This window comes from Terrapene carolina, unplaced genomic scaffold (genome assembly GCF_002925995.2).
Source record: "Terrapene carolina triunguis isolate 2854851 unplaced genomic scaffold, T_m_triunguis-2.0 Scaffold1032, whole genome shotgun sequence".
In the NCBI taxonomy this organism is placed as follows: domain Eukaryota; kingdom Metazoa; phylum Chordata; order Testudines; family Emydidae; genus Terrapene; species Terrapene triunguis.
Genome location: NW_020665383.1, coordinates 4,613 through 17,652, shown reverse-complemented (window position 1 = coordinate 17,652; position 13,040 = coordinate 4,613). Strand labels below are relative to the sequence as shown.

The window sequence follows — 13,040 nt, the reverse complement described above, 5'->3', positions numbered from 1 at the left end:
GCTCCAGACAGCATGACATTGGGCTCCCCCCGCAGCCCATCCAGTGCCTCCTCGGGGTGTGGGGGGGGGCAGAATTGTGATCAAGGGTGTCGGTGCTGCCCCTCGTCAGGGCCGCGTGCATGTGGGGGGGGGGTGTGTGACGGCAGCGTGTTCACGTGGCGGGAGGGCAATGGGGCTCACTCCTCCCTGCACGCGCTCGGGGCCCCCACTGAGCTCAGCACAAGGAGGGGCCCTGGCAGCCCCCCCCCCATTCCTTTGTCCAGGCGAACCCGGCCTGGCAGCCTGGGGTCCCCCGGGGCACCACCCAGGAGCCTGACACCCCGCCCCACACACCCCAGGCTGGGCAGGGGCTGCTCTCCCGATGCGGGGGGGGGGGCTCTCTGCCACACAGCTGGAGCCGGCTGCCCTGGGGTGGGGCGTGGGGCGGGGAACGGGCAGGGAGCTGCTGGCTCTGGGTGGGAGCGGCTGCAGCAGCAGGCAGCCTGCACATGGGGCAGGGCCCTGATGGGCGCTGGGGCATCGGTCTCCCCCTCGCCCCAGGCTCTACGGGCGCCTGGATCACCCCCCGGTGCCATCGGGGCGCTGCCCTCGCGGCCGGCCCAGCTCCGCGGCAGGACACCACGCGGCGCGCCCGGCTCGGGGTCTACTTGTGCCTCTTTATTACGGAGCAGTTTGTACAGTTATAAAACGGGGACTCGCGTCTCTGACATTCAGCAGAACAATGGGGTGACTGCGCCCCTCCCCCGGGACCTCGCCCCTCACGGGCTCCAGGGTTGTGTGCGTCTGTCTGTCCATCCGCCCCAGTGACAGCATGCGTCTTTCTGTCTGTCTGTCCCCCAGGGGCTGCATGCCTGTTGGCGTCTGTCTGTCCATCCCCAAGGACCGCGTGGCCGTGTGTGGCGGGGGACATGTGGCCGTGCGCACACCAGGGCTGTAGCATGGGGGAGCTCAGCCTCCTGCCCTGCTTGCCGGCTTGTTGTTCCCATGGGGGGGGGTCTGTCCCCCTGCACCCAGACACCCCCTTGCCAGGTCTGTGCCCAGCTCAGCTCTGACACAGCCAATCATGCGAGCGCTGGGTGCAGCCAGGAGCACAACACAGGCAGCCTGTGGCTGCAGGGCCCTGGGGCGTGGGCCGGCCGGGTGCCCACATGGGCGCGTGGCTGTGTCTGAGTGCGCACCCCCTTGGGGGCACTCCTCTGAGGCCATTCCCAGGGCGCCCCGGGGCACATTCCCTGAGCCCCAGGACTGTGCTGTGTGCGGGTTCATGGCACTGTGGGCCCACGAATCCAGGCCTCGTGCAGGTCTGTCAGCGCGGCCCTCGCACAGCCGGGTGCACAGCGCTGTGTGTGTGTGCGTCCTGGGGCGCCCGTTGCCCCGTGTCTGTCTGTCCAGCCACCCAGGGAGCCCATGGCCATGCGCGTCTGTCTGTCCAGGCCACCGGGGAGCGCGTGGCCGTGCAGACACCAGGACGCGGCCTGAGGGGGTCCGGACGCTCCCAGGAGCTCAGTCTGTGCCCAGCCTGTGGCCTGCTCTGAGCCCTGGGCTCATGGGGAGGGGGTCAGGAGTCTGCTCAAGGGGGGGCCCTTCCCCCATCACCACCCCTCCCCTCCCCACTCCCTGCAGCTGGAGGTGGGGAAGGGAACACAAGCTGGGCCCGGGGCTGAACGCGAAGGTGCCGGAGGGCTAAGAGCCCCTGCAGCCGTAGGAAGGGGGCGTCCCTCCCTTGCCCAATGCTCCCACGGCGACACCCCCCTCAGCCCCCAGCCACGTCCTGCTGCCGGCCCGTTACCCCGGGAGCAGAGACAGTAGCTACAGCGCAAGGTGCTGCCCCCCCCCGGCCAGGACCCTGCTGCCACGGTGACCCCTCGGGGCTGGGTGCTGCCCCCTCACACCTGGTGCCCCCGAGGGGCTGTGCCCTGCCCACCCCACCCACCCAGCAGCACCCCAGGGCCCCGCCCGGCTGGTGCAGGCAGTGGGAGCGCCCCAGGGTGGGGGTTTGTTGGGTGACACAGGCAGCGGCTGGCAGTGCGGAGATCTGAGCTCAGGCCCGTCAGCCTGGGCTCTGCCGGTTGCTGCGAGGGGGGGGGGGCGCTGGGCTTGGGGCACAAACACACAGTGTGGGGTGGGGGCAGCAGTGCTCAGCACCCAGGGATGGGGCTGGGGGGCAGGGGCTGGGAGGGGCTGTGGGGAGCTCGGGGGGGGCCGTGCCCACAGGCGGTGGCAGTGCCCAGTGAAGTGCAAAGGGGAAGTAGGTCAGGCTGGGCCCTCCCCCCCCCCCCCCCCCCGGGGCCGGGGGGGGGGCCGGGGCCCCCCGGGGCCCCCCCCCCCCCCCGGGCTCAAGGTGTTTTGGGCCCCGTTCCCAGACAGCGTCAGAGCCTCTGACGGGACCGGTCCCTGACTCCCCCCCACACCCCGGTGGGCCCTGCAGGAGCCAGGCGGCCCGGGGTGGCCACAGGCCCAGGAGACGAGTGTTACATGGAAGCAGTGGTGTGGGCGGGTGCAGAGGGGCTGGGCGGGACACACCGATCCCCGGGGGGGCTACAAGGAATGGAGATGGGGGGCCGGGATGCACCGGAGGGGGCAGAAGTGGGGTCTGTGCGTGGGTGGGGCTGCACCGGAGTGGAGGTGTGGGGAGCTCTGGTGGGGGGCTGCACCGGGGTTGGGTGCAGGACGGGGCATGCGTGGGGGTAGTTTGGGGGCAGGGGGGCGCAGGGGGGGTTATGCAGTCGGCTGGTGCAGCCGGGTCAGGGGGGCGCTTGCTGTGGGGGAGGCTCTAGGGCGGCCCGAGGCCCCTTCCCCGCGGGGTGCGAGCGACTGGGCTGCAGCCCCCCCGGGGGTGTGTGCGGGGGGGGGGGGGGTCCCCCCCCCTGGGGGGGGGGTTCACCTCCACAGCCAAATGCAGCATTTACACGTGGTCCCTGCCCGCCCCCCCCACATCCCCCAGTCCCCGCGCTGGGCCCAATCTCGGGCCGGGCTGTTTTCCGGCCGGTGCCACGTCTGTCCAGGCTGGCTGCTCCCCGGGGCAGGGCCGCGCGGCTCGGCTCTGCGCCGTGTGCTTCGTGCTGGGCCAACCCTGGCGCTGGCTGGACGTGGGGCTGCCGTGCTGGGCCGGTCCTGGGGCTGGGGGGGGAGGCGAGCGGGCAGGGGTGTGGGGTCCAAAGCATCTACTGCCTCTCCGGGAGGCGCCAGGCGTGGCTGACGGGCTGGGGGGGGGCGGCTGGGGAGGGGAGGGGCTCGGTGCCCGTCGTGCCAGGCGCTGGCCCCGCTCTCCGTGCAGACTGTGGGGTTGTGGGGCCCGTCGCGCCCGCAGTGCTGAGCCCGGCCTAGCAGGCGAAGTCCTCGAAGACGCCCTGGTGGGCGTAGCGGTGGCGGTGGTTGGGCAGGATGCTGGTGCTGTAGGCGCCCTCGGCGTGTCGGCCCAGCGTCCCACAGGGGCTCTGCAGGGGAAGGCAAAGTCAGCGCCGCAGCCAGGGCACCCCCGCCCCACAGGGAGCCAGGCCTGGTGTCCCCCCCTCGAGACCCCTCCCCGCCCGCGAGGCCCGTGGGCTGGCTCTGCTGGGCCATACGTTTCCCCTCCCACAGCCAACACCCCCGCCCCAGGCGTTTCTGCGCCTCCTGCTGGCGAGGCCCTGCCCATCCTGAGAGCCCAGGCCAGGGCGAGGAGCCCGGTGCCATCCAGCCGCAGTCCAGGCCCCAGGTGGCTGTGTCAGGCCCTGGCTTCGCCACGTGTGTGTGGGGACATGGTTACAGCCCAGGGCAGGGTCTGGCCAGGCCCCATCGCCTGCAGGGGCCAAACACCCCTCGCCGTTAGCCTGGGCCTGGCTCCCCCTCGCTCCACCGGCTGGAGATTAAACGACACCCCCAGGGTCCCTGGCTGCAGCCAGGCCCTAGAAACACCAGCCCGTACGGAGCGACTCAGCCGGAGCTGTTTGTATCGGCCAGTAGCCCCCAGGGCTGGGACCCCTCGCCCCGGCACCAGCCCCCAGGGCCGGGAGCCCTCACCCCGGCACCAGCCCCCAGGGCCGGGACCCCTCGCCCCGGCACCAGCCCCGTCCATCTCCCCTCGCGCGGGGGAACCAGTGATGCTGTAACTCCTGTCCCTGAGCAATCGCAGCAGGATCACAATCCGGGCATGACAAGGGACCTGCCGGACACCGGCCCTACCTGCCCAGCAGGGGGCAGTGCGGCCTGGTCACCGTGCTCCTGCTGTGACGGGGCGGCCACGGGCATCCCCCCGGGATAGTCAGCACCAGGCCCCACACATGCCGCTCACTAGGGCCGGGTTCAGGTCTGCCCCACACCGTGGGACCCTGGCGTGACTCCGCTGCCGCGCACAGAGCTCCCCCGACCGACACCAGAGCGACAGCGCAGCCGGCCCCAGAGCCTCCCGTCCGGTAGCTCAGGCTGGGGGGCGCCGGACGAGTCTGCTGCTGCCCACAGACTCCAGCCCCTGCGGCCAGGACAGCACCAGGCCCCCGGCAGGCAGCCGGCCCCGGGCTGGTTCCCTGGGGCCCAGGAGGGGTCCCCGAGCCGTGCTGCTGATCGCACAGACGCTAGCGATGAGCCTTTCCAAGGAGGTTTAATCACTTTGATTTTTGCACTAGGAGGAAATTAAAGTAAATCCAGCGGGTGCTGAGCCAGCGCCGCTCTGACGGCCACAGCGGGCGAGTTCACGACCTGGGCGAGCGCCGGCGCCTCAGAGCAGCGTTTCCCAGCGTCATGTCACAGGGGTTCACTGCGCTCACGGCCCGGCCCTGGGGCCTGGGCTCCAGCCTAGCGCTGCTAACGCGCCCCAAACGCAGCTGCGGGGGCCGACGCCGTGGGCCAGTCTCGGGGCCGCAGGGCCCCCTTGTAACGAGCAGACACCTCGGCCAGCACTAGCGGGCACCTGCCTAGACAGCCGGGGCGACGGGCAGCGGCAGAGTGCAGCCGGTGCAGCCCCCGACCCAGGAGGTTCTTAGGAACGGGTGGGCCAAGCCCCTGTCGGGGACAGGCTGGGGTTACTTGGTCCTAGCCCAGCGCAGGGGCAGGACTAGCTGGGCCTTTCCAGCCCGAAACCTCTATGGTCTGAGACAGGGTAAAACCCAGCGTGTCTGGGGAGCGGGACCCGCTGAACGACCTGCCAGGCCCAGCCCGACGGGGCCCGGGGGGGCCTGCACCCAGCCTGACGGGGGGGCCAGGGGCCGTGCCCAGCCCGATGGGTTCCCGGGGGGTGCACCCAGCCTGGTAGGGGGCCAGGGGTTGTGCGCAGCCCGACGGGGCCCCGGGGGGTGCACCCAGCCTGACGGGGGGGCCAGGGGCCGTGCCCAGCCCGACGGGGCCCGGGGGGGTGCACCAGCCTGACGGGGGGGCCAGGGGCCGTGCCCGGCCCAACGGGGCCTGGGGGGGGGTGCACCCAGCCTGACGGGGGGGCCAGGGGTCGTGCCCAGCCTGGCAGGGAGCCTCCTCCGGGCAGGGACCCAGCAGCGTTGATCTCAGCCCCGCGGCGCAGGGACAAGGGGTGAGAACCGTCAGCGCCGCACTTACAACCCCCCCCCCCTTGTACTTAGTCTCCTCCCCCACCCCCGCCCCGGGCGTCTCACTGGCCCGCCCCCTTCTCCCCCCACACACACACCCCAGGCGTCACCGGCCGGGCCCCGTTCACCACGCCCGGGGGCTGCCGGCGGGGCCGGGGCCGAGTACCTGATCCTTGAGCTCCTCCAGCCCCAGCGTGGCGATGCTGCCCGACGGCTTCCTCAGGGGCGGCTTGGAGCGGCCCAGAGCCCGGCTCGCCTTGTCCCGGATCACCTGGGCAGGCGAGAGCGTGGGGGGGGGCTGCTCAGCGCACACGTGTACAGACACGCCCAGACACACGTGTACAGACACGCCCAGACATATGTGTATAGACACCCCAGACACATGTGTACACATGCCCAGACACACGTGTACACACACACGCCCAGACACACACTCACACATACTCACTCAGGATGGCGGGTTGGCCCCTCCTCTGCCCAGCTCGGAGCTCCCACCCCCAACTCCGCCCCCCCCCCCCCCCGGCCGCCTGCTCCTTCGCAGGGCGTGACGGGGCAGAGGGGAGGTGAGCCCTGGGGAGAGCAGTGCACCCCCACCCCGGCTGGGAGAACACCAGGGGCCTGCAGGGGGCGGTGTGGAGCCCACACGCCGGGCCGAGCCGTCCGGCAATGGGGGGCGAGAGACGGGTGCCCAGGGTCTGTGTGACTCCCCCCCCCCTCGCCCCCGCCCCACACAGGCCTGGGAGCTGCCCGCGCTGCCGCTCACCTCATAGATGTAGTCCAGGATCTCCAGGATGGTCAGGATACTGGCGCCGATGAACAGCCCCATCTGCCCCCCGATGTCCCCTGGCAGCAGAGAGGGAGCTGGTCACGGGGGATTGGGGGGTACGGGGGGAAGAGGCTGCCGGAGCCAGCCTGGCTCAGCCCTCTGCGCCCATCGGCCAGGACAGGCCCTGGGGGCAGGATACTGCTGGGGGGGCACCTGACTGACTCCCCAGAGCCACTGGTGCCAGGGGCAGGTGGGGAGAGGAGGGGAGAGCCATGGGGGGGCAGGAGGGAGAAGTGTGGGGGAGAGGGAGTCATGGGGGTTAGTGAGAGTGGGGAGGGGGCAGTGGGAGGGTGTTGGAGAGCAGTGGGGGGAGGGGGAGTCATGGGGGGTTGTGAGAGTGGGGGAGGGGGCAGGAGCAGGGGGCAGTGGCAGGGTGTTGGCGAGCAGTATGGGGGGAAGGGGGAGCCGTGGGGGGGGCAGGAGGGGACAGTGGGGGCGTGGGAGAGGAGTGGTGTGAGGGGTTATTACAGCCAGTCGAATGCTGCCCCATGTCCCTGCCTGGCATCTGCCTCGCCCAGGGCACCCCAGGGCCGAGCGCCCCCGTCCCTCTGGTACCTGCTGTGCTGGGCGGCTGCTCTGCCCACGGCCAGGGCGTGTGCGGGGAATGGGACCCGTCAGCGCCTGCCCGGGGGCAGGTGAGAGGTTCCCTCGGGCTGTGTCCTGGGGCGACCGGGGGTAGGGGCGGGGGATGGCCCATGGGCACCACAGACTGGGCAGGACGGCACTGGGGGTGGAGCAGATCATGGGCATCCAGGGGTGGGGAGATGGAGCGGGGGCACCCCCGGATGGGCGGGGTGGTGCAGGGGGTGCCCAGGGACAGGGGGACGGGGGTGAGGGACGGGGGGATGGGGCAGGGGCACCCCCAGATGGGCAGGGTGGTGGGGGGGTGCCCAGGGACGGGGGATGCGGTGGGGGCACCCCCGGATGGGTGGGGTGGCGCAGGGGGTGCCCAGGGACAGGGAGTACAAGGGACGGGGGGATGGGGTGGGGGCACCCCCAGATGGGCGGGGTGGCGCGGGGGGTGCCCAGGGACAGGGGTGCAAGAGGCACGGGGATGGGGTGGGGGGGTGCCCAGGGACAGGGGGATGCGGGGGGGGCACCCCCAGGTGGCCGGGGGGCGGGGGGGGTGCCCAGGGGGCGCGAGGGCCCCAGCCACTCACCCAGCAGCCCCGCCAGCTCGTAGGCCTTCTTCTGCTCGATGGCCTCGTAGTTCAGCGCCTCGAAGAAAATGTCCAGCACCAGGAAGTTCTCTCTGTGGGCGGGACAAACGGGAGCAGGGGCTCGGCACGGGCACAGCAAGGGGGGGTCGGCGCGGGCACAACGTTGGGGGTCGGCGCGGGCACGTTGGGGGTCGGTGTGGGCACAGCGTCAGGGACAGCAGGGGGGGCTCAGCTTGGACACTGTGGGAAATTGCTGGGCCGTGGGGTGGGTGTGGGCTCAGGAGCACTGGGCACTATGGGGCTGGGTGCTGTAGGGCTGGGGGTGACACTGGCTGGGGCAGGGGGCACTAGGGGACTGAGGCAGGGGGATGCTGGGGGCAGTGGGTGCTGGGGGGCAGGAGGGGCGCTGGGGGCAGTGGGAACCGGGGGGCAGGGAGGTGCTATGGGGCAGGGGTAACAAGGGGCAGGGGCAGGTGGGCGCTGGGGGCAGTAGGTGCTGAGGGGTAGGGGCAGAGGAGAACTATGGGGTAGCAGCTGCTGGGGGCAGATGTAGCGGGGGGCTGGGGCAGGGGAAAGGGGGCGCTGGGGGAGACTGGTGGGTAGCGGGCGCTCACCAGATGTAGGTCTCGTTGCGGTGGTACTTGCGGGCGAGGTAGCGGAGGGCTGGGGCAGGCGGGCGCTGTGGGGCTGGGGCAGGGGGGCGCTGTGGGGCAGGGGGGCGCTATGGGGCAGGGGGGCACCGGGGGCCGCTCACCGGATGTAGGTCTCGTTGCGGTGGTACTTGCGGGCGAGGTAGCGGGCCGAGCCCTTGTTGGGGATGCGCACCATGGAGATCTCCTTGCCGTAGCGCGTCAGGTTGCAGGGCGTGGGGCAGCTGCAGCGCTCCTGGGAGTCCTCCACCGCCGCATCTGCCCGGCACACGGCAGGGCATGGGCCTCGGGCCCCACTCCCCCCCGGCTCCCGGTCGCCCCCTCCCGCAGCCCCAAAGCCCCCAGCACACCGGGCAGGGCGGGCCCCACGGCCCCGCGCGGGGGGTGTTCTCCCCACCAGCCCCCCGCCCCCGGAGCCCTGGGTGCCAGCTGCCCCTCCCCCTCCCCGTGGTGCCAGCTGCCCCTCCCCCTCCCTGTGGCGTGGCCATTCCCTGCTGACCCTGGTGGTCCCGGGGGAGGCGCGATGCCGGGCGGCACCTACCGAGCGTCCGGTCGGCACATTCGATGTAGACGTTGGGCGAGCAGATGGACTCGTTCCCTGGGAGAAGGAACCAGGTTAGAGATGCCCGCGGATCCCTGCCAGCCCCGGCCTGCCCCAGAGCCGCTGCCAACCTCGGGTGCCTGGCTGCCCCCACTACAGGGTACCCGCCTCGGCCCCCCAGGGCACCTGTTGGCCCCACAGCATCCCCTCCTCCCAGGGTGCCTCCCTTGGAACCAGGTGCCCCCTCCCCCTGGGGTGCCCTGCTCAGCCTTGGGGTCCCCCCCAGTCCCGCAGCTCCTCCTCCTGCCAGGGTAAAAACCCCTCTTCCCCCCAGCACCCACCACCGTCTCCCTTACGTGGGACGTGGCTGTCACGGACCCCCAGGATCGGGGCCATGGCCCCAGTGTGGGGACAGGCTCTGGGAGGCCCCGTCAGGGGCCAGGCCCCCGAGGGGTCTCGCTCTCCCTCCAGGGGAAGCCACACAGCTTCACCACCTCCTGGGGCTGGACCCCTGGGCCTGCAGCCCCCCTGGTCCCTCCGTGAGCTCCAGGCAGCGAGTCCCCCTGAGACAGACCCCGACGGAGACTTGTACCACTTGGGGGCAGCGTCTGCAGGGACATGCAGCCAGCAGCGGGATGCTGAACCCACCAGCCGCATTTCGCAGTAAATGAAGCACAGCAGCAGGACAAGGGGAGTGAAAATCACAGCAAGAAAATGGTGCGAAGCCACCGCCCGGAGCAGCACTCGCAGCCCTGGGCCTGGAGCGGGGGTTACGCGTGTGGAAGCTCAACAAGGCACAGCTCATTGTGACGACGGGGGGGATGTTCTTAGTCTTTTCCATGAACACTGTGTGTGCCTCAGTTTCCCTGTGTGCTGCATGTGTAACGAGGGGTGGGAGGATCAGGTGTGACCTCGCCTAGCAGCTGGGACCCCAGACAACAGTCTGGAGATGGGGGACCCGACGACTGGTGACTGGGTGGCCCAGCCCAGCTTGGCAGCCAGCCGGTTCTGGCCAGTGGGAGGATAATGGCCTGGGGAGAGAAGACCCCGGTGACCTGACCAGCCGGTTCCAGCCAGGGGTGGGAACAAAGGAGGGAAGAGAGGAGGCCCAGGTGACCTATTTACCTGGGACTGCAGACAATGGACAGGGGAGGAGCCGTAGGGGAGATGATTTCGGATGATTGGCTGGAAGGAGGGGGCGGCTGGACTGGGGAGAGAGGAGCCAGAGCCCCCCCGGAGGCTGGAGAGACCTAGATGTACTGGGCTGAGGGTTGCTAGGCCCAAGGGCCTGGAGAGTTTCCTGTGCTGGGTTCAGACGCTCAATAAACCTCCTGTTTTATGCCGGCTGAGAGTCACTCCGGACCCTATGGAGCCAAGAGAGAGCACGAGTCCTGTGAGTCCGTGACACCAGGACCCTTCTGTCCTGCTCCCCTGTCGCTCTTCTCGCTTGAGCCTCCGAGCCCAGACAGCAGCAGCACCAAGCCGGGGTGAAGGCAGGACAGCCAGAGAGACAGGCCCTGATCCTGGCTGGCCAGAGCAGTCCTAGGTCATCGTGGCATCCCCGCCTATGTCCTAGGGCTGGTGACTGGTGTGAGAGCCTCCCCTTCCCGTGCCCTTTGATGCTGGAACCGGAGACCCCCCCAACCCACCGAACAGCCTTCTGCGTCCCCAAGCCCACCCTTCTGCCTTGCAATGTCCTAACCAGAAACGCCACTGCAATGAAGCGGGAATTGGCTGTAATATTTTCATGAAGCCTATGCGTGTCTCAGTTTCCCCTATGTGCTGCAGTGACCTCGGGGATAGAAAGGCCTGTCGCTCTCTGGGCCGGCTAACACAGGTGTGACGGGCTCCCAACTGTCTGGGCCCTTAGGTCCCATAGCAGTGGAGCTCTGAGAAGACAATGGCAAATCCGACTGCCCAGACACGGACCCCAGCAACCAGCGACCCAGAGAGATCTGCACCCCCCACCACTGGGCAGGGGGCTGAGCCGCATCCCCCGCTCGGCTGGGGAACAAAGGGCTGGGGGGTGAGGGGGGAGGGGGGAGGAAGTTAAGTGCTGGCTGCCGAGGGCTCTGGGTGCACCTGCCTTGGGACAAAGGGAGGTCAGAGGGATGGGGCTCTGGGCTGACCAGGATGGTCTCGGCTGTAACTTTCTGTTCTCTGGGCTCCCCAAGGGCTCCCTGGGCTGGTCCAGGTGACTAATAACCCGCCTGTCGACTCGTGCTGGCTGCGTGTCCCTGCAGACGCTGGCGGAGGGGGCGCTGCCCCCCCAAGCGGTACAAGCCTCCGTCGGGGTCTGTCTCAGGGGGACTCGCTGCCCGGAGCTCATGGGGGGGGGGAGCAGGGGAGCTGACGGCCCAGAGGTCCAGCCCCAGGAGGCGATGAAGCCACGTGGCTTCCCCTGGAGGGAGAGCGAGACCCCTCGGGGGCCTGGCCCACTGACGGGGCCTCCCAGAGCCTGTCCCCACCCTGGGGCCGTGGTCCCGATCCTGGGGGTCTGTGACACCGGGCTCAACCAGACTGCCAGGAAACGGCACTGGGCACAGAGCAGAGGTGAGTGCGACAGGCAAACATCCAGGGGTAGAGACTCACCTTGCACAGGACGGGGTGCAGGGTGGGGAGGTCTCACCTGGCACAGGGACGGGGGAGGGGGTGGGGGGGGTGCACCTGGCCTGGCATGGGCGCCATGCGGCACTGGCAGCTGCTCACCACAGCCTCCTTCTCGCACTGCAGGCGGCAGGCGGCGATGCTGTAGCCCTCGTAGCCCGGCAGGATCTGCTCCCCGGGCACGCTGGCCCGGCAGTTCCCCCAGGGCTGGGGCAGGTAGGTGAGCTGCGGGCAGGAGGGGACGGTGAGGGCAGGGGCAGCAAGCAGGCAGCCCTCCCACCAGGAGAGCACCCGCACGGGGCCGGGCGCAGGGACGCTCCTGGTGCCACCTTCGCCCTGGGACGGGGCGGCGCTAGGCTGGAGGGACCGGGGCCCATCGCCCGACACAGCCGGGCCCGTGCCAGGAGCACCAGAGCCGCAGGGGGATGGTACAGCCCCCCCCACCCCGGGGAGGGGAAGCACCCGCCGGCTTGGCCCCCCCACAGCCTCGGAGCTACCCAGGCCCCACCTCGCCCCCCCAGCCAGCTCCGCCCCCTCAGCTAGCTCCGCCCCCCAGCCTGCTCCGCCCCCCCAGCCAGCTCCGCCCCCACTACGCCTCACCTGCCCCACCTGGCCAGCTCTGCCCCCTCGGCCTCATCTAGCCAGCTCTGCCCACTGCCCTAGAGCCCCCCCGGCCAGCTCTGCCTCCCCACCAGCCCCTCTGACCAACTCTGTCCCCTCTCGGCCACACCTGGCCAGCTCCACCCCCCAGAGCCTCACGTAGCTCTGCCCTCCTCTGACCCCCCCCAGCTCTGACCCCCCAGCGCCCCGACGCCCTGGCCCAGCCTCACCCGCTGCTCCTGGCAGGACACGAAGGTCTGGAAGCCGGGGGAGACCCCGAAGCCCAGCTGGTGGATGTAGGGCGGCTCGTCCTGGCTGTGGATCTGCACCCGGATCCCGGCCTCGAACGACGTCTCATCTGCGGGAGGCAGGGAAAGGCCGGAGGGTCAGCGCTGCAGCAGGACCCCCCGGCTCCTGGCCCCCAGCCCGGGCCAGGCCCCCCCCCCCCCGCCCCCCGCCCCCCGGCCCGGGACAGCCCCCCCAGTCCCGGCCCCCCGGCGCTCACTGGTCTCTCTCCAGATGGGCAGATATTCCTCCTGCTGGATGTCCAGCATCAGCTCCAGCCCGTTGCCCATCCCGCCCTGGCGGGTGACGCGCGGGCTCCTCGGGTCGGCGTTGAAGGTGTAGCACTTGCCGTAGCGGGTGTAGACCTGGGCAGGAGACGGGGGAGGGGTTAGTGCCGCCGCGGGGAGCTCAGCCAGCGGCCCTGGGGCTGGGCTGTTACCCCGGCCCCACGCTCGGGACCGGGGAGACGTGGGGCTTTGTAGCCACTTTGCCCTCCCCTGTCTGAGGCTGTGCCCGGCCCTGCCCGACCCTGTGTCTGCTAGAGCAGCCTCAGGACTGCACTGACCTACACTCTGCCCCATGGGCCCTGATCTGTCCCCCCATGGGCCCTGGGGGGCAGAGAATAGCCACAGCACAGAGCACCCGGCCATGCCCCTGAACCGCCCCCATGGGCAGAGAATAGCTACTTCAGAACCCCTCACTCCCGACCCGCAGCCCCTGCCAGCCCAGCCGTAGGATCCCGCCACCCCCAGCTCTGCCAGTGCCCCTCACTCCCAACCCGCAGCCCCTGCCAGCCCAGCCCTGGGCTCCCCCCAACACACAGCTCTGCCGGTGCCCCTCACTCCCGACCCGCAG

General features: G+C 70.6%; 1 protein-coding gene across 1 annotated transcript in view; it reads right to left on the bottom strand.

The window, feature by feature from the left end:
- Positions 1-2,988: 2,988 nt before the first annotated feature.
- The window catches only part of ASIC4 (acid sensing ion channel subunit family member 4), a 12,014-nt gene continuing 1,962 nt past the window's right edge, over positions 2,989-13,040 (bottom strand). Inside the window, exons 2-10 of the mRNA XM_026661356.1 lie at positions 12,406-12,550; positions 12,131-12,258; positions 11,366-11,525; positions 8,694-8,750; positions 8,257-8,410; positions 7,503-7,594; positions 6,280-6,359; positions 5,683-5,787; positions 2,989-3,437 (exon numbers count right to left, since the gene is read on the bottom strand). Of these exons, the coding sequence (XP_026517141.1) occupies positions 3,324-3,437; positions 5,683-5,787; positions 6,280-6,359; positions 7,503-7,594; positions 8,257-8,410; positions 8,694-8,750; positions 11,366-11,525; positions 12,131-12,258; positions 12,406-12,550 (1,035 nt within the window). The 3' untranslated portion in view covers positions 2,989-3,323. The remainder of the gene's footprint in view (positions 3,438-5,682; positions 5,788-6,279; positions 6,360-7,502; positions 7,595-8,256; positions 8,411-8,693; positions 8,751-11,365; positions 11,526-12,130; positions 12,259-12,405; positions 12,551-13,040) is intronic.